The sequence below is a fragment of the Anas platyrhynchos genome, chromosome 3, assembly GCF_047663525.1.
Source record: "Anas platyrhynchos isolate ZD024472 breed Pekin duck chromosome 3, IASCAAS_PekinDuck_T2T, whole genome shotgun sequence".
Lineage (NCBI taxonomy): Eukaryota > Metazoa > Chordata > Aves > Anseriformes > Anatidae > Anas > Anas platyrhynchos.
In genome coordinates, this window is record NC_092589.1 from 60,442,168 (window position 1) to 60,466,198 (window position 24,031).

The following is a 24,031-nucleotide window of genomic DNA, read 5'->3' on the forward strand; positions in this document are numbered from 1 at the left end:
TTTGCTGTGACTGTACTACTAATATTATTTAGGCTCTTCTGTTATTTATGTGTTACATATATCATCTGTTTTAGAAAAATAAATGAGAGAAAAAGGATAAAAATTGAAACAAGTCTTATTATGTGTTTGGAACCGAAGTATTATCAAAATTTTGCACAAACATAGCAGTATTGTACTTATAGGAAAGCATAATAAAAATACAATAATAAAAGATCCTTAAAAAGGGAAATGTAAATATTCAAAAGTGGAGGTAACTAGACCCTTCCTTTTATTCTGCTCTTAAAAGAGCTGAAATAGAAAGGAAATGAAGCAACCCATTTCTGAGAAAGACAGCTGTTTTGCACCTTTCCAGTAACTTCAGTGCAGCTCACAGAAGAAGAAATTTGCTCCGGTTACCCTAGTGCCCTCCTGCACTACCACCCAGCCTGCATCCCAGAGCACTGTCAGGGCAAGCACAGCCCAGGCTGCCTCATGAAGGCACTGTGAGCTGCCTCATGCCTGCTGGACCCCCGTGGGTTTGGGCACCACTGGATGCTAAATAGCTAAAAGCTGAGGGCCCAAACACCCATGGTAGCTTCTACTGTGAAGAGGACTGCATCATCCTCCTGCACCATCACGCAATCCAAAGTCCCTGCCCTGATGTTACAAAACCCTCAGCTGGACTGGTTCCGACTATCGGAACGATTCTCTCCTGGGCCTCAGTGCCTGCTTTAACAGCTGCTTTTCATTAAAAAAAATGAACCCACACCCATACCGCCACCGACCAGCAGAGATGGCATTAAGGGCTGCTGGCTCCTACCTGTGGGCCCACAGGAGGGAACACCAACAACAAACATCCCGCCACATGCAGAGCCCGATCCTTCAACCTGCTTTTCTTTCATCACTTCTTCCCACAGACAAGTCTATAATGTATTAATGACTTGGGAAGAAAAAAAATAAAGTATTGCTTCCAACTTCCTTGTTACTTTATTTAACTGCATATGATATCCTTGCTTTAATATCACCTTCCTCTGCACTGAGCTTTGCTTCTTCAGACTTTGGCCCTCTTTTAAGCATTTCTGGGCTCTTTTGTTTTTGTCCTTCCACCTCCTCCTTGGAGCCACTGGTGTTGCTCAACCGGGAGCTGTTGTATCGTTATCATCATCTAACTCTTCAGTTCTCGTGCAAATAACATTGAAAGCAAAGAGCCATGGCCGTGGGTGGCAGAGGCAGCCAGGGGTGATAGCAGAGCCAAACTCTGCTTTAGACAAAGCCAAACTCTGCCAGAAAGCAAAGTTATACAAAACGTATCATCTTTTTCCTTCAAGCAAAGAAAATAGAAAAAGAGACAGTGAAACTGAAGGGCTAGTTTCAGTCTTTGTAATATTGACAAACTTTAACCACTTGTGATAAAGTTTCCAGGCTAGAAGCCAGGCTGGAGCCTTCCTCAGGCTTTAAGCCAAGTCAGCTGGGACATTTCCAAGAACAAGAGTAAGGGAAAAAACGTCAGAAGGCCTCCTCCCCCCACTTCTGCTTTAAATGCCAACAATTTTCATCGGTAATAATTCAAGAAATTTCAATGGAATGTGGACAAATTTCCAGTTAGAAAAAGCAGTGTGGGCTTTCATCGAAGCACCTCTTCTTGTGCTCTGAAATACTTGACCAAAATTCACCAACAGGGCATTGTCCGTTTGGTACCTGAATTTTCTATCACTACCATATGTGCATTTAAGTCCAAGAGCAAGCGGGGTCACTGGCTTTGTGACTTTGGTTTTGAACTTTGAAACACTGTCTGTGTTTTGTCTGTGGAACCAGCACTGAGGTTAGAAACCTCATTTTTCTTATGTCGCACCCACAGAGAGGGCCCCTGGACCTGGACAAGGGCAATGAGCCCTTGGCCCAAGGGCATCTCATTTCTAACGCAGATGGCACAATGGAGAGACCCACAGGAGTCGCCAGGAGGTGACATGGAACCACTGAGAGATAATTGGGACTGGAAACCAGTGCAGACATCATGGGAATGGCAACTGGAGGGAGAGGTCCACCGGGAGCTCCGCTGTGGTAACAGACACCATATACTTACCGTATGTACTTCTCAGTTTCTGATCTTCTTCTGCAAATCAGCTGCCCAGCAAACACACTGTTCTCAGCTGTGGCTGTGAACCAGCACCAGCACCCGGACATTTGTCCACACTGGGGCCCTGAAATGCACAAAACTCATGAGTCTGATTACTGCCTGGCTCTCCACTCTGTACGAACAGCAAGTCTGCTCCCACAAAAACAAGCAAGACATTCATTTCCAGGCACAGTCCCTGTTTTTAGTAGCCAGTGTTACTCACACTGACCGTCTGGTCAAAGTGGCTGGGTACGGAGCAGCTGGGAGTCACAGCCCCACGAAAGAGCTGACTCCAAGGCTGCTCACAAGTCCTGCAGATCTTCCTGCTGCCTGCCAGATCTTCCCTGCACGCAGAAAAGCCAGAGGGGGAAAGGGCCGGGATGAAAGGATGGAGAAACCACAAAGCAGGGCTGGGGGCGGGCGGGAAGGGGACAGAAGCACAGGAGGGCAGCGGGTGGGGAGCTGACAGGGGTCTGTCTGAGGGCAGGGCAAGGAGCCGTGCCACGGCACCTCCAGCTGCCCCAAGGCCCCCTCCCGCTGCCGGGGCACCCCGGGGGCTCCGAGGTGGGAAGGCGCCTCCGCAGCCCCACCGGGCTCAGGTGGAGGAGGCCGGGAGGGGGGTATCTCAATACCGCCGGGGATGGGCACTCCGCAGCCTCCTCGGGCAGCACCCTCAGCGTCCCAAGGAAGTTTGTGTCCAGCTCCAGCCCCCCGAAGGACACAGTATGGCACCAAACAGCACCGCGCCCCCGCGGAGCTGCGCGCCCCCGCGCCCGGCGGCTCCTCCCCTGCCCTCCGCGTCCCGCCCGGCGGCTGCTCCTGCCCCTGCCCCTGCCCTGCCCCTGCCCTGATCCTGCCCTGATCCTGCCCCCGCTCTGCCCCTGCTCCTGCCCCTGCTCTGCTGCGGCCGCCAGCAGCGCGGCGGCGCCGGGCGCCCCGGTGCGGGCGATGTGACCCCCATGGGCGCCCGCCGGCGGCGGCGGGGAGCGGCCCGGCTGCTGCTGCTGCTGCTGCTGCTGCTCCTGCTGCTGCTGCTCCTGCCGCCGCGCACCGCCGCGCACACGGGTAGGTGGCGGCCGTGCCCGCTCCCGACGGGTGGGATGGGATGGCATGGTAGGGGATGGGGTAAAATGGTGTGGGATGGGGTGAAATAGGGTGAAAATGGGGTGAAATGGGGTGTGATGGGGGCTGCGGGTTCCCCCCCGGGACAGCGATAGCATGGCACGGCACAGCACGGCATGGGGGCTCCCTCTTGCCCCGGCCACAGGCAGCCGAGCTGGCCCATCCCGGTGCCGTGCCGAGCCGTGCCGAGCCCCCAGCCTCCCCCCGGTGCCCCCCTGCACAGCAGCAGCCCCGGCTGGGCACGGCTCCGGGCTGCCCCGGGCCGGGGTCCCGCGGTGAGCTGGGCGCTCTCGCCGCTTTTTGCGCTTTGCGCCGGTTTTATGGCCCCGCTCCTGCCCCCCAGGGCTCGCAGTGGGGGAAGAGGACTGGGTGCTTCTGTGAGGCCGCTTCATCTTCTTCTTTTCTCTGCAGTTGCGGGGGAATTGGGCTGTAGAGCACTCTATGTTTTTAAAATGTCAATTTGCTTTCAGTTGTAATCTGATCGCGTGCGCTCGGGCTGCTCCTTGTTACGAGCATCAGGGTAATTCTCCAAATACCTCCCGTGTTTCCAGCTTCCCCTGTGCTTGACAGACGCCAGCCGCAGGAGCCCTACCTGCACGGTGGGAGACGTTCCAGCAGCAGGCAGGATGAGTTTTTGGCAGAGATCCTGCCCGCCTGTGCCAGCGCTGAGCGCCTCTGCCTCGCTGCTGCCAGCCACGGCCAGACCCAGCCCCGGTGACAGCCCAGCAGGAGCAGGCTGGGGGTGCTGCCGGGTGGGCACGAGCTCGGTGGGGCCTCAGCTGTCACTGGGAGCATCTCACGAGATGCTCTGTCCCTCCAGCGTAAAGCAGAGATGAGCACAGCTTCTGAGAAACCTACCGGTCTTCTCCCATTAAAGTCCACAGCAAAACTTCCAGACCTATCAAGGGCTGGACTGTAGTAAGGAGCACACTTCATCCTCGAGTAGCACTGTTTAAGGATGGTTTCAGTTAACTCATTTGACCAACTCTTCTCTCATGCACCAGTGGCTTTCAGAGATGGGCACTCCGAGCTCTCCCTTCACGGGGCTGGCTCCCTTTCAGGCAGCTGCCCACGTCACATTCACTTCATCAAAGTCCAGTGATCACCAGTGCAAGTGGTTTGGAAAATTTCTATAACTGGCCTTCAGTAGCCCTTTCATTTATTTATATTTTAATATATATATTTATTTATTAGCACAGACTGCTTCCAGAGAAGGTTTAGAAAAATGTCAAGGGAGATGAGCTGGTTTTCACTAACACTCCTTCAAGGGAGAAGGGAAACAGCACGGTCCCGAGTTTTAGCTAGACGTACTTCCACGTTTTTATTGACAGTCAGCAATATCAGCACAGAAAGGAGAGTTTTGCCTTTCACTGAAGGCTTACAGCCTCCTTTTTCACCTCTTCTATTTCAGCATAACAAGTAAAAACTGTTTTAACTCACCCTGTCAGTATTGTGCTAATACCAGAAGACATTACATGAGGGGCAGAACTGTAATAGCAGTGCTCCTGCTCTTCCTCAAAAGTGAGGTTGCAGGTGCAGAGCCATGTCCTCTGGGTTTTTTCTTCCAGCAGAATAAGCCTGGGTTGCCAGTCATGAGCAGATGCAGTCCTGCAAATACTGCAGCTGTCCTGGGGGCTTCACCCGGTGCCAGAATAGGAACAGATCGCACAGGGGCACCGGTGCACCTCAGTACCGTGGCGAGCAGTTTTACAGCAGGACTTCACAGACTCGGGTTCTTGCACCTTACAGCATCCATGCTGTGCATGTCCATTGGGAGTCTCCAAATTAATTCCTCTCCAAATAACGTGGCAGCAGCTTTTAAACATTAACTTACAGATGGATCATGGCAAAACACTAGGCAAAACGGCTTTTCTTTTCCCCGTGGTGTATTTGTGGGTATAACCCTACTCTTACTGGATTACATTTGCTGTTTCAGAGGTCTCTGAAAGCACGAAGAGCTAAAGTACTGCTGTCTAGTGATGTGTGCCCACTTAACACATGCTGTCTTAGTGTTACTTGGTTTTGCACAGGACAAAAAAATTTCACTTCTCACTGCACATCAGTGGGATTTTTATACATTGGTGTTTCATTTGCTGCTAAAAATCTGTACTCTAGAACAAATGAAAAGGGATGGAAAATGCGAAATGGAAAAGCAAATGAAAAAAAAAATAAAAAGGAAAATCCGTAGTATCTAGAAATGCGGCATGTTCTTCCTTACCACAAGAGCTTCACGATTTTTGTAAGCAGCTCAAGGATAGGGAAGAAGCGTCACAATTTTTGAATGCAATAGAATGTTATTCTCTTAATTTACCAAACTTCATCTTAAATCCTTCCTAGTGGGGGCTTCCCTAACCACATTCTTATGTAGTTAGAGAAGCTGTTACATTTCCAACTCAGAGTCCAGTCTGTACCTTGTAGATCTGTTCAGAGAAAAAGCAAGTAACAGATGCTACATTATACTGATTCTGGGAAAGGCAAATGAGCCTGAATACTGTACTGCGAAAATAGAAGTGTTTTGATATATTTCAGGCACATTTACTATTTTTGTTCAGATCAGGCATGTGATGTTGAAGCAAATAGCTCAGTCATTGCACTTACTTTGCTTATGTCCATATCGTGAAGCAGTCTTGGTATTGGTTGTCTTCTGGATGAAGCTGACCTGGAAGGTGTTCTCCTTGAGTGCATCTAAAACAAGTAGAGCTAGTCCAATATTAGAAAGAAAAAAAACTAGAATGTCTACAGTGTAGACAAGATTTTTTTTCAGTGTTGACTTTTTCATGTAAGAGATCTGCTCATATTGGCTTGCATTGTTCATTAATGTAGGCAACAGCTGTAAATACCACTTGAGTTGGTACATGGCTATACAAATTACTTTTCTTATGATAGGACCTTGAAAGCTTCCTCCTTTTAATGCTTTCTAATAGTTGCATAAATTGGTTGGTCTGCACTGACATACCTGATTTAATTTACTTGTCTCTCTTTATCATATTTTTACTAATAAATACATCTATATTTTAAGAAGTAGCTTCAGACCTCCCTTTAAGCAGATTTCAGTATGTTTTCTTTCGCAGTTATTAAAGCACTGAAACATACAAAACATCCAATTTTTATCAAGGAATTATTCTGGAAAATACAGGAAAAAAAAGGATGGGATCACAGTATGGGCCTTGCAGTTAAAGCCATTGAGCTTGAGATCAGGGATCACATTTATGTCCAGAGGTTATATTTTGCCACGTTAAAGCCATCCAGAGGGCAGGCGATGTTCCAGTGCTAATAATCCACTCCTTTTCCTCCTCACCTATCCGCTGTAAGTTGTTGAGAAGGTGTGCACCAGACTGTAATTTTGAAGGGCAGAAATGAATTGCTTAGCTCAAAGTTCACCAGTGCTGAGATGCTTAGGTATTGACACAAGGTGATTCGAGGTATGTTTTGTATCTGAGAAGAGGCTGATCTGTTGCGCAGACACAGCCAGTAGGTATTAGCTGAGGTATTAAATAGCACACTAAAGTGTCAGATAGATCATTTCATATATGAGGCATGCAGCGTGCATGCTGTAAATAGGCTAATTGCACCGTGGGTATGCTCTGTGATGTCTGTGTGCTGTCAAGCCTCTGTATTGGAAGTACATGGAAGGGCTGAGCTAGTTTTTTCGTTCTACGTGGTATTTTCTGGCTCTCTGCAGTGTGAAGGAGAGAAGAACAAATGTAATGTAGAAATAAAAAGGGATATTGGTGTAAGGTGAACTACAGTATATGAAGGAGTGTTATGTTCGTACAATCAAAAGACTCATCCTTATTGTCTCATCTCTAATTTACTGTCTCATGTCAGATAATGCTGTGATCCGTGCCCTGCTAGTTGGCTTGGCTTACAATTTCCACAACTTGACAAATTCTCATTACATTTTAATCATGAATGGAAACAGCAAGAGTAGCTAATTCATTCTGTAGAGAAACTTCAAACACTGTTGGGAAATTGGGATTGAAGTCCAAAACTTACATATGTTTTGAGGTTCCCAATGCTAATGTTCAGATTCGCTACTCCAGCTGGTAACCTTACCCTTCTTTCACTGTTATTCTCCAGTGGCTTTTATATTTTTAATTCCAAGACAAGCAAGTGGTTAGTATTACTCAAGTCATCTGTGTACGTGTGGTTCAGTTTATGTTTGTTTTTATAGTTGTGGCTTGTACACTTCTACTGATTGATTTCTCTCAAAGAATTGGTGTTGATTACAACTGTATTATTAATAGTTAGGAGGGAGAAAAATCATCCTTTACAACCCAAACAAGAGCTTCTTTTAAGAAGCTGAGGTTTGTAAAAGCTTGAATTTTGGAAGTCATCAGTAGATATCAGTAGATAAAAATGAAGTTTTATTAGAAAGCCAAGTTTAAATGATGTACAGATCTGTTTCTGCTTTACACTTTCTGTATTAGTAACTTACAGAGTTTCTATCTACTGCTGGTTTTGTTATCTCAAAAAAAAAAAAAAAAAGTACAATAAAACTAGATAAGGCAGAAAGAAGTGACAGTGAGATGTAGGACTGGAAGTATGGGATGGTTTACATATGAAGGGATTAAATAACCTATGCCTCCTTCTCATGGAAAATAGGTGACTGAAGAGGAATGTATTTATATATTCTTTTCCTGTCTGCCTGGCTACCTGAAGAGTATTCTAAGGTGAATGAAGGGTCATGAGAAAGGCTGTAGTCCCTTCTTTCCCTCTTAATTCCCCAGCACCTTCAGTTAAAACTCACCTGACAGCTTAGCTGTTTTTCAGCCTCCCATTTTCCACTCCCTTTTCTGTGATGGGAACAGAAATGAATCCAAAAAATATTATGAGAAGAATGCTGCTTTAGGAGGGGAAAACAGGTTATGAAGATTTATGTATTTGAGCGCAATCACACTCTATACACATAACCTGGGTGTGCCAGGTTGGTATTACAGCTTTGAAGTGAAAGGGGTTAATTTATTTCATGGTAGTTTCTTAAAGGCTGGAGGGAGCAATGAGGCTAATATTTATTATTGTGTGTGGTTTGTACACAACTGCTCTTGGCTCTCCTTGTCTGTTCTGAAAGTACGTCAGTATACCTGCTTTAGGGTGTACTGTAGTCGAAATAGTAATGTACAGGATGTGGCTCAGAAACAGTAAAAACTGCTCGGAGAAGGTTGAGACACGTGTAATTGCTGACAGAGTTTTTTCACTTTATCAGAAGGTACCAGACAGACAGACAGACAGACAGACGTGGAGCTTCACAACTCCCCAAATGTACCTCAAGTCGTAGCAGTCCCAACATGACTGGGCTGCCTTCTCCATCGGCATAGTCCACAGTCAGGCTTCTGCTGTGCGTATCAAAATGTGTATACTGTTTTGGTGAACTTCAGGAAGAAAACGCCACCTTTACTAGTATTTTAAAGGCAGTCTTTTGTACCTTATAAAGGAGGTAGGTGATTACGCTGAATGACTTCCTCTGTACAGCAAAATCACTTCAAACCTATAGGCGGGGTAAATGAGTCTAAAAATCATGACTGGCGGTTTTAACAAAAAAACACTTGTTAAGTCCAGGAAAGATACTAAAAATAATACTATATCTGTTACTTGTTCACATCTGAACTTTCTGTGGGAGCACTCTGAACATACAGTCATACGGTGCCTCAAAACACAGCAGACCATACCTCTGGGGAGATTAACAGAAATGGGTGGGTGCTCCAGGAAACCTTTGTTTCTCGTGAGCTCTCTACAGGCAGCTGCTTCCCAAAGGCACTTCGTGTCCCAGATTATCTGTGAAAGAAGCATGAATGTGGGGCACCAGAAGGGAAAAATAATGCTGTTGAGTACATGGAGTAGCATAAATCCTCGGCAGGCCACCTCATGCCCGCTGGGGTGTTCCTGGCCAAGCCCTGGTACCATGCAGAAGATCAAGATCAGAGCTTCCAGCCGAGGCTTTTCGGAGGGAACTTTCCAGCATTCCCTGTCCTCACAGGCTGGAAATGGAGCTGGTGGGGCAGGGGCTGCCTTCATCTCAGCCAGATTTCCCAAGCGTGAGCGGAGGAGGCATCCTACGGCCTGCAGGTCTGTGGTTTGGCAGGGTTTGGCGTGACGCACCGCCCTGGGCAGCAGTGGGAGATGCCCACACAGCTGCGGGACTCCTCCACAGGCACCCAACACCATGCTGTGCCCCCAGCTACAGGGCTGCCACCTCTGCAAGGCACTGAGCATCCCCCTCCTCCTGCATTGCCCCCTCTTGAAATATCCTCTTGCCATTTGTGAGCACTGGCTGGGGATTGGGAACAGGTCGCTGGTTACCTCTCTGCCCCGGGTGGTCGTAGGACCTCCCCTACGAGAGATGAGGCACTGCAAGCTTGCAAGGTGTGCTAGCCCTAGCCTTCGGATCTCTGATGCAGAAGAAGGTGCTCCATATGCATCTTGTAGGTCTGGCCTTCCCTCAGAAGAGAAGGCTCTTCCACTGACACCACACTTTGTCTCTTGCCCAAGGGAAAACGTGGTTTCAGAAGATGGCATTTCACTTATTAAACTAATTCAGTTTCCAAGAAAAACAAAATCCCTTGTCTAGACAAGCTGTTAGTAGGTCAGAGAGCGAGGAGCAACACCCTTTAGGCAATAAATAAAATGTTATCAGTACTAATTGAACTGTCATTGCCTCATAGATATTAGCCAGCACTAAGTGATGAAGCTAAAAACAACTTTTGCTGGGTTTATGTAAAAAACAGATAGGTTATGTAAGGATAGATTAGGATTGGTCCACAACATGTTGTGTCAGAATTCACCTGATAACTCTCACACAGCATCATTTTTAAAATATTTCTTTTCAAAAAGAAAGTTTACTTAACCCCAGAGCATTAAAAAAAAACATATAAGAAATATTCTAACTAAGCACTCATATTCTTGGCTACTGAGTTGTAGTCAATTTAATCAACAACAGGCTTTTAAAATGAATTTATTACTTTTTTGGAAAAAAAAATAAAAAAGCTTTTGCATTGCAAACTAACAAAATATTATTCAAATATTTTTCTTTTTTTTTTCTTTTTTTTTTTTTTTAATGAAGAAAAAAACCCACACCTCTGATGGATGGTGACTCTACAAATCTTGACCAACTTGAGAGTAATTTTAGATGAGCCCACCCTGATTTTCCCTCAACTTGTTTCAGGCCAATGTTGATCTCTTAAAATTAGTAGGAAACATACATTAATAGGAAACAAGCATTTTCTCCTATCAGAGTGGATCAAGAGTGTGTTTTTGCAGTACGGCATGGCTAGGTTGTACAAGCTCTACTCTTGTGCTTGCAAACCTTTGAAGCAGTGGGAAGAAAATTCAGTTTATTTAATTTATATCATACAAGTTAGCAGAAAGGAATAGGTGTCAGCTGCCACAGCCCTCCCCAAATGACCTCCCCAGGTTCACCTGTTTCCAATGGCAGCCTGCCTGTTTTCTTCAAAAACAAACCCCACGTGTCCAAGCCTTGTCACTCTTGTTTTCCCACCCCTTCTCTCATGACTTCTGCTTTCCTGCCTCCTCCACCACCTCATTTTCATTTAGTCTCATGACCCTATTTCTGTCCCCATCACGCTCTCCCCTTTCCACCATGTCCCCTATGAAGAGGCTGTGATGGGAGTGACTGGCTCCTATTCTGGGAGGGCAAGAGTTTGCTTTGTGGTTACCTCTTGAGCATTGTTCTGACTACAACAGGAAATCACCTCCGTGCTCCTCCCCCCATTCCCACCAGCACTGCTGAAGTAAAAGGGTTTCACTAGCCCGACTTTGTGCAGGGTGGTCCTAGAGCTCCAGCTGGGAGGAAAGGCAGGGAAGCTGCCATGACTTCTGCCTGCCCGTCTTCCTCCTCCTGTTCCTCCTCACTAACCAGCCCGTTGAATTCCACAGAGGAGTGCAGAAGAATCAGCACAGAGGAAAACTTTCAAGCTCAATTCATTAAAAAAAAAAAAAAAAAGTTAACTCATTTGCTTAAATTGTTACAAAGATGACTAATACCAGATAATGACATTTGCTAACGTGTATTCCTGGCTTAGTGGGGTTTCCCTTCCTCTCTGTAACTTCTGATCTCCAGTTTTGGCTCAGTTCCCCTGTTTACCATTCATGCACTCCCTTGCATTCCTGCATGGCCAGTGCCAGCTTGCTTTAGACTGTAGATGTACCAGAAAAGACAATCCCAACCCTCTGCTAGGACATGCTACTAAATGTTATGTTAAACAGACATTTGTTCTGATTGAGTATGACTATTTTTATGATATCCTTACACATGTGTTTGAGGGAATATTTTTCATTGCAAACATCATCATTTAAGCAGATGATCTGGAGGAAGCAAAGAGAGTTAAGAATTCATAGGAAACAAAGATCAGCAGCACAGAAGGAACAAGCAAGATTTCACATGAATTTGGTGGAAGTTGTCCAAAGCTGAACAGGGCAGTTGGTCACAGCATAGCCAGAAGTGAATCGCTGGTGTGCTAAATTGCTCCGAAGTTGCTTCATATTTCACTGGTGGTTCTGTAGAGGAAAAAGGTGGAAAGAGGTGGCTGTGGGGCTTGGCATTTTCAAAAGTTCACTCCCAGCTGCAAATTGTGAGGAGCAGAGTGCCTGCTGTGTTGCCCCTAAGTTCAGCTCCTGGTACAAAAGAGCTGCTTCCGTTAAGGGTGCTCCCCAGGGACACTTTCACATAAGAAAATGCTATAGCAATTGAAGCCAAAGTCTTTTCTGTCATTGTCAAAAAAGGAGTTCCTCGTTTAAATAGAAGTAATTGGTAAGGGAGGAGTCCTCAGTTTTGACTGCTGTAGCTATTGGGAAAAGCTGTGTTGAAGTAAGACTTTCCTTTCTGCCCTAATGCTTTCCACATCACTCACTGTCATAAATTACGTCCTACATCTTACAGTTGTCTAGAGAAACTCTGTGATTTTCTATGACGTTTTATTTTGTTAGAAAATTTGGTGGGACGGCAATCCTTGTAGCCATGAGAGAGTGAAATACAATAGGTATTGCACATTGTAATATTGTATTGCTCTCTTGGCTTGAGAGCAGCACAGTCAACACTGGTACTTACACAGGACAAATTTCGGTGGCTACAGCTCAGCTTTCAGTGGGTATCTGTCTTCTCCCCACCCCATAACTTCAGCTAGTGTACAGAAAATAATCTTTTTTTTTTTTTTTAATTTATATATTTTTATGCTTTGCAGCTGCTGGGTTGTCTAATTCAAGAGACGAGTTAACAAATGTGTTTACAGTGAGAGAGCTCGGGTAGTTGCAGCTGTATTTGTCCTGCAACGTTGACATTAAACACAGCCATTTGTCACCGAATTAGGCAGCCCTGCCTCCTAGCAGATAAAAAGCAGGTGCACTGAGCAGACACTAGTTATAATGCCCATACACATGCAATATACTTGCATAGGTGTGTGTGCACGTATATGCATATGTGTATAGATAGATCGATGTGGCCGTAGCCAACCCCAAGGTTTGAACAGCACCAACTTGAGTGAGGCGGCTGACTGAGTACTCTGTGTGATTAAAACTGACCACATTTTTCAACCCAACAGAGGCGCTTTTACAAAGAGATGAGGCACCTGCCATCAAGTCTTTTACTCATGTGAATAACCTCACTGACGTCAGTGGATTTTTTCACTCACATGTGAAGGTGTTTTCAGGCTAAGTCACATCTATTTTGAAGAGTCTCGCAATAGCTTACTCTAAGATCAGGACTTGGCTCTTCATTGTGGTGGTGAAGTTTACAAGCCTATTTTATTACTGTCTTTCCAGTCCAGGTGTGCAGTCATGAAGACATAAAGAACAATATTACTCAAGGTTTGATTTACAGCATTTCCAAAGAGAGTAATAATGGCTCTGGGTTTTTTACACACATGAAATAAATAAACGAAATTACTTCATTATACTGGAAAGTGATGACAACCAGTGCAGACTATCTATGAGACACACTAAACCTACCAAAGTGAATTGCATGACTGATTTCTGCTCTCATGTAGGCTGGTGTAGACGGAAAATACTCCATGTGACATCCATGCCATTAATCGTAGTTAATGGAAAGAAAATTGGAATATGATTATTTATATTGCATTTAAAGACAAGATACCAAAATAAGCAGCCGATAGACATACCTGCGTTCTTTACTAACTGATAACCTCAGGACGCACTAGCTATATCTACGTTCCATTTTTCACGTTTCTCCAGATACTATTGTGCATCAAGGAGACATGAAGGAGTTTATTCTTCACTCTTCTCGTAGAAATTGTAGAGTGTGGCAGTTTTATTCATGTTTTACAGATGCAGAATTGAGGAAAGGAAAAGACCAGAAATAGAAAGCAAATCTCTGCTTTTGCAGCTGATGGAAAGTTAACGGTCCCAGTCCCTCTGCCTTCCAGATCACACTGAACTCGGGGCAAATCGGAGCATGCTTGCAGTGTTGTAATGCTTTAGATCTTGTAAAGATACAGCCTGTGGGTTCTGTTGTCTGAGATTGGCTCATGCACTGCAGTCAGTGTTTCTGTTTTGAAACTTCATTTACCACATCAGAAACCACACTGGGCGGAGGGAAATTAAAAAAAAAAAAAAAAATCAATTAAAAAACACCTTTATGTGTTACTAGTTCAAAAATATTTTAGTGTAACAGATTAAAGTAGCAGGAGTGGTCAGACCTTTCATTAAGTACTTTGTTCTCTATCTTTTTCTTAACTTTCTCATTTATTTTTTTATTTTATTTTTTCCTCTTTTTCTTTTTTAATGAGAAACCTTTTATGGCTTTGATTACCCACAACCTAAGAAAAAACCTGTGGTGTATTTCCTCCTTTTTGGGAATTGCAACAGAAAGTTCATTTGTTTCTCAGTTCCTCCTGCCCTCTCTGCACAGATTCCCTGATTGCCTTCTTCAGGGCTTGGGCAGGACTGTTTGACTTCTGATTTTTTTTTTCTCTCTTGTTCGTGGTTGCTGATTATGCAGTTGATGGCTTCCCTGCACTCTCATACACTTTAGTGCAGGGATGTGGTGCAAATAATGAAAATTGATACATCAGTGATTTCTCAGTCCATGCATTGCTGGCTTTGGTTAGTAGCTTGCACATCAATGTTTTAAGTTCTTCTCTGTTTCTCTGAACAAATGTTGCCAACTTCTGGATGCTTTCCTAGCTCTCTTGGGCAGCTTCATGTTTCCATTTGGATTAGTTTCACCTAAGCAGGAGGCACATAGAGGACATTTATAAGGACATTAAAGTAAAACTTTATTTCCCAGGTTCTTTATCTCCCACTTGGAAGCAAATGTGAGAGTAAAGCAGATGCAGAAGTATTCCTGTCAGTCTCTTTCTGCTTCTTTCTTACCCTTGGCATCCTCAAACTTTGGGATTTCATTGTAACCAAGCCTGTAATTTGAGCCCCTGCTAGATTACTGTCAAGGGGCATTTCTGTGTCTGAGTGTTCAAGGAAAGGGGACTTCCTGCATACTGTACACTTGCCTTGAGGACTGTACCTGACAAGACTTGTTCTCCAAAAAATAAAAATAAAAATAAAAATTTGAATGTCACCTAGCCAAGTGCTGGGGATAAAAGAGAGCACCATTAGAAATACCCTCCCAGTAACAGCTTTATGATCTGAAGATACAGATTTAAGCATATACTGGCATTTGTTTTGAACATTAATATACAAGTAGAGGCTTGGAAAACCCATAGTTTGCACCATGACTGTTTAAAATAATTGGCCCCTACAAAATAACAAGGAGATTGCTTTAATAAATGTATTGAAGATAAAAGCTTTTACTGTTTGCTTCAAAGACAGCTAGAAGTCAGTCAGGTATTCAGGAAAATGATGGTGATTTCTATTTACAAAAGCAACTATGTGTTACATTTAGTATGTTATACACAATTCATACAGGAGGACAAACACATTAATAGTGAAATATACTTTAAAAAAAAATAAGGTCTGCTTAAGGAAGCAACAAAGGTCAAGGACTATTCATTCAGATAGGTTCCCACTGTTCAAGTTAATGTGCTGTATTTCCTCCTTTCTTTGTCACATTTTATTATCTTAAGAACTAGAATTGCATCGCGGGGGGAAGAGGCTTCTGAAAAGTCCTTAAAGACCACAGATTCACTTTTTCTCTTCCCCATTATGCTCTCGTGGCCACTTGCAAGAAGCACCTTCCCAGCACCTCCAGCTCCAGGGCTCATCTCAGGGCTGCTAGGAGGTGCTGGGGAGGTGCTGGGGCTCGCAGCTTGCAGCTTGGAATTCTGCTCCTGGGCCCAAGGTCACTGTTTTTCCAGCAGTTTAGCAATGTGAGCATCTCCATTAAATTTATGATTTTAGAAGTGTGTATTAGGAACAGAGGAAAATGGGTTCTTAGGAGCCCCTGGACTTGCTTGTGTTGCTTATTTATTACAAAAGCTGGTGCAAAGAATGGTAATTTAGATGAGTGACATACCAACAGGTGTTCAGTTTTGGACTTTATAGAGAATAAAGGCAATATATAGCATGGCTTACTTAAATATAATAATATAATATATATATAATATATATAATATAATATATATATGGCTTACTTAAAAATAAGTATCTGTTTGGTTAACTTGGAAGCATATGTACTTGCAGATTCTTAGTGTATGTTGTTCCTTTCTTATTTTCTTTCTCAGGAGAGTTGTATTGTTCTTTGCCCAACCCCAGGAATGTCCATTTTGAATCTATAAACATGAAGAATGTCCTTCACTGGTCAGCACCAGAAGGTACAGGAGAAGGAGTACTCTACAAGGTGAAATATTCAGTGTAAGTTGGCTTATTTCATCCTTCACTGCCTTTTTTTAAAGCATTTTAAATTAAATATATATATGTGTGTGTGTGAGCTAGGGCTGCTGAAAACAAGAGAGAACTAAAATATGGCTTAGATTTAAACAATATAGTTTTTAACTTTTACTTGTGGTAATGCTTTCTTCAGATCCAGTTTAAATATATATATAAGAGAAGCTGTAGATGCCCCGTCCCTGGAGGTGTTCAAGGCCAGGCTGGATGGGGCTTTGGGCAACCTGGGCTGGTGGGAGGCGCCCCTGCCCATGGGAGGGAGGTTGGAACTGGATGGGCTTTAAGGTCCCTTCCAGCCTGAATCACTCTGTGATTCTGTGGTTCTTGAGACTGTGCTGTGGATTGGCATCACAGTGGCCTTCTGTACACATCTGAATGGATCTGGGGATGTGGTATTTAATATAATATTTTGAGCAGCCAGTGTTTCATTGGTCTTTTCTAACAAACTCATCACCAACAGGATTATTTTGATGTCACATACCTCTCCAGTTTAGGAGTCCAACCACTGAAGTTATCAAGTATTGTAGAAAACCAAGTAACGTGATCAGAATCAAGCCTCACCCCTTCGTAGGATATCAAGGAATTTGAGTGAAGACCAGAATCCATTTCCTTCATTCCCACCAAGAGAGCACTAGGTCATCTTGAGGACAGTACTGGAAGTTTAGCTTATAAATAGGTGTAGCACTGATGTCATGGGCGATGTAATGCTCCCAGGCTTATCCTCTGCTATATAACCTTCCCTTGGTCTAGTAGTTCTTTCATGACACCAGAAGAAATGTAGATCTCCAGAAGTTTCCTGTAACTTGTATTGGTTACTTAAACAAAGCAAGAAGTTCCTCCTGCAGTCAGAGACCACAACCTCTTCTGCCCAGATCTCGTGCTAACAGAGGAGAGACATAGTCCCCCTCAGTAGGAAAGATGAGGTTTTTCTCCTGTCAACTCATCTGGGAGACCCTGGGCACCTGTCTTCACACACCAGGAAGAGCCATTCTGGCAGAACTCTTGTCTTTTATACAGTCATCCTGACTCGGTTCTCCTGTGTTTAGTGTTTAAATTAAAGCTGTGGAGACAGAGGTTGAGAGATGGTCGCAAGCAAATCTGGACTTCAATTAGTACCAATAACATCTCAGTTACCTTTTGCCTCTTTTGGGTAGGGCCTACTCTGATTTATTTTTCATTAACAACTTATGGAAGTCTTGTGTTTTATCTCAGCTGAAGTTGGGAGCTCCTTGAAGTTGCACATTTCTGCAAAACAGGCAAACTCTTCTATCATCTGGATGATCCATTTCTGTGTTACATTATTGGGTGACTATAGCTTTTGTATAGCTCCTTTCTCTTTCTCTTTCAATATAGATATGGCATTGGCAAATGGATTAGGAAGCCAGAATGCAGGAATATCAACAGAACGTGGTGTGACCTCTCCAATGAGACTGCTGACTATGAAGAGCAATACTACGCGAGTGTTAAAGCCTTCCTGAATGGGATGTGCTCTGACTGGATGGAGACAGCACGATTCAACCCTCTTACAGACAGTAAGGAAAGTTAATCACAAATCCACGTGTTCATGGCCTTGATTAGTACTCCGTGCTCAGAGTGCATGTGCCTCATAGCATGTGGTATTTTAATTTTAATGTGAGGCTAGATTTTTTTGCTGCTGTTTGAGATTTATGCTGCTGGCAGCAGTAATTGAAATAATTGTATTGGAACTTGGACATACGTATGTTAAACCTGTGTACTTAGAACCGCCTTATATATGCTGAATACTCTTTTATGCAATGGTAAAACTTTACTCAAGGAAAACAAAAGCTGTGGCACATCCACTATATAAAGAACTCTGATTTTCAAAAGGCCCTATTAAACCAAGCAGTAATCATACTCTAAAGCACCATCTCTCTTATCTATGCCAGATAATCTGACAACATGCTGGTAATTTAGCCTGTTTTAGCAAATTGAGTTTCAAGGTTATATATTCTGCAAAGTCACAGGAATTCCTAGGCAAAATTCCAAGTCAGTGTTCAGCTTCCTTCTGTGAAGTTTCTCTTCATTATCTGGAAAGTAATTTTCTACCAATATAAATGGATTGTTCAAAGTTCTACCTAGACTCCCCAGAATATTACAAGAAATTATTATCATCACTTTAAGAAACTACATGGTCAAATCCTCTGCTGCATGTAACTATTTCATCTAAATGTTCATTTGTCCAGCTAAACTTGATCCACCCATGGTAAATTTATCATCCACTGAGAAATCTATTTCAATCATTCTGACTGCTCCCGAGAAGTGGAAGAGAAGTCCTGATGGAGAATCAGTCTCTCTGCTTCAAGTGTATCCTGGCCTGCAATACAATGTGTCTGTCCTCAACAAAAAAACAAAGAAGCGGGTAAGCATTGAGAAGGCTGGGGAGCTCCACGTATTCAATCTGTGCACTGTACTTACTGAAATGTTCTTTAACAGCAAGAATTGAAATAGGACTCACACCATTATAGGAATTGTAGTATCATTCAGGTGGGAAGGAAGCTCAAGGAGGTCTCTAGTCCAAACTTTTGCTCAAAGCAGGATCAGCTATAAGTTTACACATGAGCTTTATCCATCTGCATAGTGAAAATCTCCAAAGATGGAGACTGCATAACCTGTTCCACTGCTCAGCCGTCCTCTTGGAGGACAAGTTTTTCTTTTTACCCAGCCTGAACCTCTTTTTTTCTGCTTATGTCCCTTGTCTCTCATCCTCCCACCATTCAGCACAGTGATGAGCCTGGCTTTGTCCTGAAAATCTCTGTGGGTCATCATGGTCTCCCTGAAGCTCTCTCTTCACCAGGTGGTGAAGCTCCAGTCCCTCAGCTCTCCTTGCAGGGCATGTTCTCCAGCCTTAACCGTCTCAGTGGCCCTCCACTAAACCCACTCCAGTTTGTCCATTTTTCTGTATAGGGGGAGCCAAAACTGGACACTGCTCTAGGGGTGGTCTGATGAGCACTGAGTGGAGGAGGTCCTTCCCCCACCCCTTCACCTACTGGATCCTCTCCTGTTGGCACTGCCTAGGATGCTGTTCACCTCCTTTGCTGCAAGGGCACATTGCTGGCTCATGTTCAGCTCGCTGCCTGTGCCAGCCCCCTTCAGCAGAGCTGCTCCCCAGCCAGGCGGTCTAGTGAAAGTACTCACCAGGCATCAAGACAAAGCTCACCCTTTGCCACCACATTTGAAAGTCTGAATTCTTCTTTCTCTCCAGATTTACATTCCGTATCAGGGAGTGGTTTCTAGCATAAACACAGTACATGAGGAAGCGCTCAGTGATTACTTACAAAAATATTCATTATTTGTGTTCCTGTCCTCCAGGCACAATCTCTGTCTGGCAAATCTCTGAGTTTCTAGATATTTACACCATAGGATAGTTTCTAGGATATTTACACCATAAAGGTTTCTCTCTGTTAAATGGTATATTAAAATGGTAAGATTAGCAATTAGAGGTGTATAGAAATTTCTTCTTATTATTTTTTTAATAAAGGTTCTTGACATAGCACAATTATTTTACTTTACAGTACATAAAATTGTTACCTTTCTGTAAGTGAAGAGTTAAAGGGGAAATAATTTTATTTATTTATTTATTTATTTAATATCTTCTAGTGGTTCTTCTCCATCAGCAACAACACCTTGGTTGTGCCCTGGTTAGAGCCTGGAACAGCTTACTGTGTCAGTGCACAGATACATGTCACCACGCCACTTATACACAGTGGGTTTTCCAAAGAATATTGCATTGCTACTTTAAAAGGTATGTGCAAGCTGTCAAATTGCAACATTAAGTTAGAAAAAATCATGGTGGTAGAGTCTGTAAATTTTGATGTTTCTATTCTCAGAGTGAAAAGTTAGTACTGTTTCTCCCCTCTTTGCACCCTCTTCTGCACTGATGCAAACATTTTGACTTTAAAACAAAGTTGGGACCTACTGACTGAAAGACAAGACAGGATCTGCATTCTTTGATTCTTAGTGAATGGAGATCATTTTTCTCCTTGAATGAGGTTTGAGAACGAAATAGCTGGGATGGTCTGAGGGGGCAGAAGTTAGTAACAGGAGAACTAGGGGGGATTATTACTTCTTTTTAGAATTTAATTTAGAATTTAGATAAAAATTAAAAAATGGTAATTTCCTGCAAATTCCTGCTTTAAAACATTTACATCCCATATCCAAAAAGCAATATGGAAAATGTTTATACTTCTAGTTGAATACATTAAAAAGTTACTCCGTGCAATAAAAATGTTTGTTTTGTTAACAGATAAAACAGCAGATGAGATTATAACAGTCATATTTGGATATCTTCTGCCTATCATGCTAGCTGTCCTTCTTATTTCAATGACATGCTATTGTGTGCACAGGTATATTCATGTCAGCAAACAGAAACATCCAACAAACCTGGTAAGTATTCTTTGTTGCCGGAGGATGTTGCCAACTTTGGCAAGAGAAGTGCATTTTCCAGGGGGAAGCCATGGCTACCCACATACAAAAAGCTCTGGTTGCTGCTCAGATCAAGAAAAGAACATCACATGAGAGTTTTACTAAATGCTATAAAAACACAGGAGTAACACCAGTTAGCAGCCATTCTGCAAAGTTCGATAATTTTTGGAAGTAACACATGATGCCTAAGAAATACTACGTTTGCATCCCATGAGCAGAGCTTTCTCACAGCTATCTCTAAACAAGTTGCTCAAGCACAAGCATGCAGTTACAGCAATGAATGAACACCGATGCTAATCCGGTCTGCATGACATGGTGGGATGGGAGCTATAAGGGAGGTGGTTTCAACATGCTGATCTTTCTGAAGAAATCTAGTGCAGAGGTGGTAGGAGAAGTGCTCACAGAGGGACTGAATGCTTCAGGAAGGGGTTGTTGTTGTTTTAATGTCCATTGAACTTTTTTTATGTCCACCTTGAAAGCTTCAATTTTATTTGTGAACCTCTGAATTCAGTTCACATTGAGGTAACAGATGAATATAGATCAGCTATTTTAGCGATGGTCTCTGCTTTTCCCAACCTACAGACTGTTCCACCTGGCCATCCCTTGTGGTCAAGGAGAGGTGGAATAAGCAGTTTGGTTTTAGTCCAGCACTTCTGACCTGGGGAGCTGTCAGACTTCTTGCTACATAGATTAGGGGCCTTAGTCTTCCATTTAAGTTTGAAAACCCTGAAATGTGGCTTCTGGTTGTTTTTATATTTAATTTTCTTTTAGTGACTGCTCCTGCAGTACTTCTTTTCTGCTACAAGTATTACTCATTTCAGAAAGACTGTTTATTTGTTTACCTAGATGATTTATTGCAGTCACAAGTCCAGCTTATGACAACGCACAATGCAGGCTCCATACACCACACTTCAACGTTACTCTATTTTCCTTCTCTGAAAGGAAACCTGATATTATTTAATTCTCTGTAAGTTATACCTTAACATAGTAGCTGACTACGCTTGTGGGATGTGGTTTTCACTGCACTTCCTCTTCACTGGTTAAAAAGGGTGGAATAGATTTCTGTAGTCTGTGACCCATGGCTAGCTCTGATGTTCCCTCCAAAGTCACTTGAGTTTGCACTGGTGGAAACAGAAGCAGAATTTGACAGAATTGTTCTAACCATTATTTTGACAAGGAGAAGATGAGAAAAGGGAAATTAGAGCTGCTCATCATACATTTTTACTTCTGGTGGAATAAAAGAAAGTGAGGTGTATTAACACTCTTGGAGGTATACATGATGAACTACATTGCATTACTCACTCTAATAAAGTCTAATACAGCCATTTATTTTAAAAATAGATTATAGTAGAAGAAGAAGCAAGGTGGTATTTTTATTACACTTAAACCAAAATATTTTCTTCATTTCCAGGTATGGCACTACACTGATAAATGCAAGGAAAAGGTTTTCATACCATGTGAAAAGATAGTGGTCAACCTTATCAGTGTTAATGTGGATGAGTACAAGCCATCTCAGGAACCCAATGCTGAGATATCAGAAAGGAAAAGTCCCCGTTATTACACTGTTTACAATGGCACCGAACGGAAGGATTTGCCTCCAAAAGAAGTGCTGGAAACAAAATACTTGCTTGATATTTCTCATGAAGAGATTTTACAAGAAGAAGATATTTTAGCAGAGAGGGATAAAACTGGGAACTGGCCATTTTATGGCCAGCCTGGAACAAAGAATACTCTGAGCCAGAAAAATGCAAGGACTGTAGAGTATGAACTTGATGTAAGGGCTGAAGACTTCAGTTCTGGCCAGGAATTGGAAGAACTTGGTTTGAAAGAGAAGACTTCTGCTGTAAGAGGGCTTCTCAATGAGCCACAAATTGCTCTGGGTGACTTGGTTAACATCAAAACAGGACAGGCATATTGCCCCCAATTAGACATGAGGGCAACAGACCCTTGTTTGGGACAGGAATTAGAGGAACCTAAACTGAAGAGGGTTGATGCAGTGGATGAAATTCCAGGTAAGACCCATATCAATTTGGTGGACTTGGATGCTGAAAAATCTGGGCAAACATCCTATCCTCAGCTGGAAAAAGTAGCACACAGCCTCACAGAGAAAGAGAGTGAACAGACCATATTAGTGGATTGGGATCCTCATACTGGAAGACTGTATATTCCTACTTTGTCCAGTGTTGAAAATCAGGTGTGTGAAGGACTGGTTAAATGTAATGATCCTGACAAAGAGGGAATTTTGTCCAGACTGTATGAGAAACAGTTATCTGAGGAATCATCAGAGGACCAAGAAATGTATCTCCTGCAATTCAAGGAACTATGGGGGCTGCATGTAGAAATGGAGGACTGAGCAGTAATTTTCTAAAATACTATAAAATGCAAAGTACTCTTTACTTTGCCAAAGAGAATGATGGACTCAGTGGTGCAAACACAGCATAATGTATTGAAGTTTTCAGAACTGTCACAGTTGAGCAAATTATTCATGATATTTATAACAATTTCCAGACCCAATGTAAACAATTTCAACTGTCATCATAGACCTCTCAGGTAAAATACAATGGTTATGAGATTATTGTATTTTTTCAAAGAAATACCTTTTTACAGAGAGTGGGCTGTTAGAATTTTCACATTGTAGTTCCCACCAAAACAAACTATTTTAGTTTGAAAGCAGTTATTTTTAGCAATAAAAAAAAAGCAGCAATATGACATTTTGTCGGGTTATTTCATGTATCTTGACACATTTTTTTCTAGGTCTCACTCCTACTACTTTTAATGGTTGGAGCTCACTTTTGTGGAAGAAAAGGGTATTCCAGTATATGTTTTATTTTGTTTTATGAATATTCTATTTAATGAAGAGGTTCTAATTTGTTTTTCATGACAAACTTGTCTGAGGTGCATGGTCCCTTCCATACTGCTACACAAATACACATCCAGCAAAATTTCTTTTAACGGGTATACCTTCAACGTTCAACAAATGTAGGGAAGAAGAGAGACTAGTCATATTTTAAGCCAGGGAAAAATTTGGCACAGAGGGATTTACTGATACACCTCTACTCTTAGTGGATGGACTGTGTCTCGCTCAGCCTCAGCCACCAGCAGTAGAGCAGCTGTTTCACAGTGAAATGACTTCATGTCCTGCAAGTGTCTGTTCCTCTCTAATGACTTTCATGGCAGGTTAGCATGACTAGCTCAGATGGAGAAGCCTGCCCTAGACACACCGCTGCTTTGTCAGACATCCCACTGCCCATGGCAGACCCAGAAAGTGTCCCTGCGTGCTTTCTTTTCCTATCTGATGTCCAGACCAGGACTTTCCATACAAGTTCACTTTTTCTCTGTGTTCTGTAATATTTACTTGGATAGTAAGGTTACTAGACACACTAGAAATTACTTGCTGAGGTGACATTTTTCCTTTCAAAGCCTGTCACTTTTGTCCTTCTTTTTTTTGAATACCAAAGAAATTACCATAATGCTTTCCTTGGTTTTGAAAAGGAGAGAGAAAAAACTTTTCTTTCATATTCAAAACTTGTAACCTCCAAGGTAGGTATATCGTTAAGTCTA

The 24,031-nt window shown here is 42.9% G+C and overlaps 1 protein-coding gene across 2 annotated transcripts; it reads left to right on the forward strand.

The window, feature by feature from the left end:
- The first annotated feature begins 1,909 nt into the window (after positions 1-1,909).
- Positions 1,910-23,179, forward strand: IL20RA (interleukin 20 receptor subunit alpha). Of its 2 annotated transcripts, none has more exons than XM_038177429.2 (7): positions 1,910-2,063; positions 15,865-15,994; positions 17,381-17,559; positions 18,232-18,407; positions 19,646-19,790; positions 20,292-20,431; positions 21,882-23,179. In XM_038177429.2, exons 2-7 carry the CDS (start codon positions 15,921-15,923, stop codon positions 22,821-22,823), a joined length of 1,656 nt encoding a protein of 551 aa, XP_038033357.1. In that variant the 5' UTR covers positions 1,910-2,063; positions 15,865-15,920; the 3' UTR covers positions 22,824-23,179. The 2 variants fall into 2 exon arrangements, with proteins under 2 accessions (XP_038033357.1, XP_027310262.1); XM_027454461.3 differs by lacking the exon at positions 1,910-2,063 and adding an exon at positions 2,515-3,160.
- Positions 23,180-24,031: the final 852 nt, after the last annotated feature.

Bases quoted from the DNA above. Each gene is read 5' to 3' on its own strand.
- IL20RA (XM_027454461.3), top strand. From the start codon at position 3,055: ATGGGCGCCCGCCGGCGGCGGCGGGGAGCGGCCCGGCTGCTGCTGCTG. The intron at 18,408-19,645 runs GTAAGCATTGAG...AATATCTTCTAG, and splicing joins ACAAAAAAACAAAGAAGCGG to TGGTTCTTCTCCATCAGCAA. The intron at 19,791-20,291 runs GTATGTGCAAGC...TTTTGTTAACAG, and splicing joins TTGCATTGCTACTTTAAAAG to ATAAAACAGCAGATGAGATT.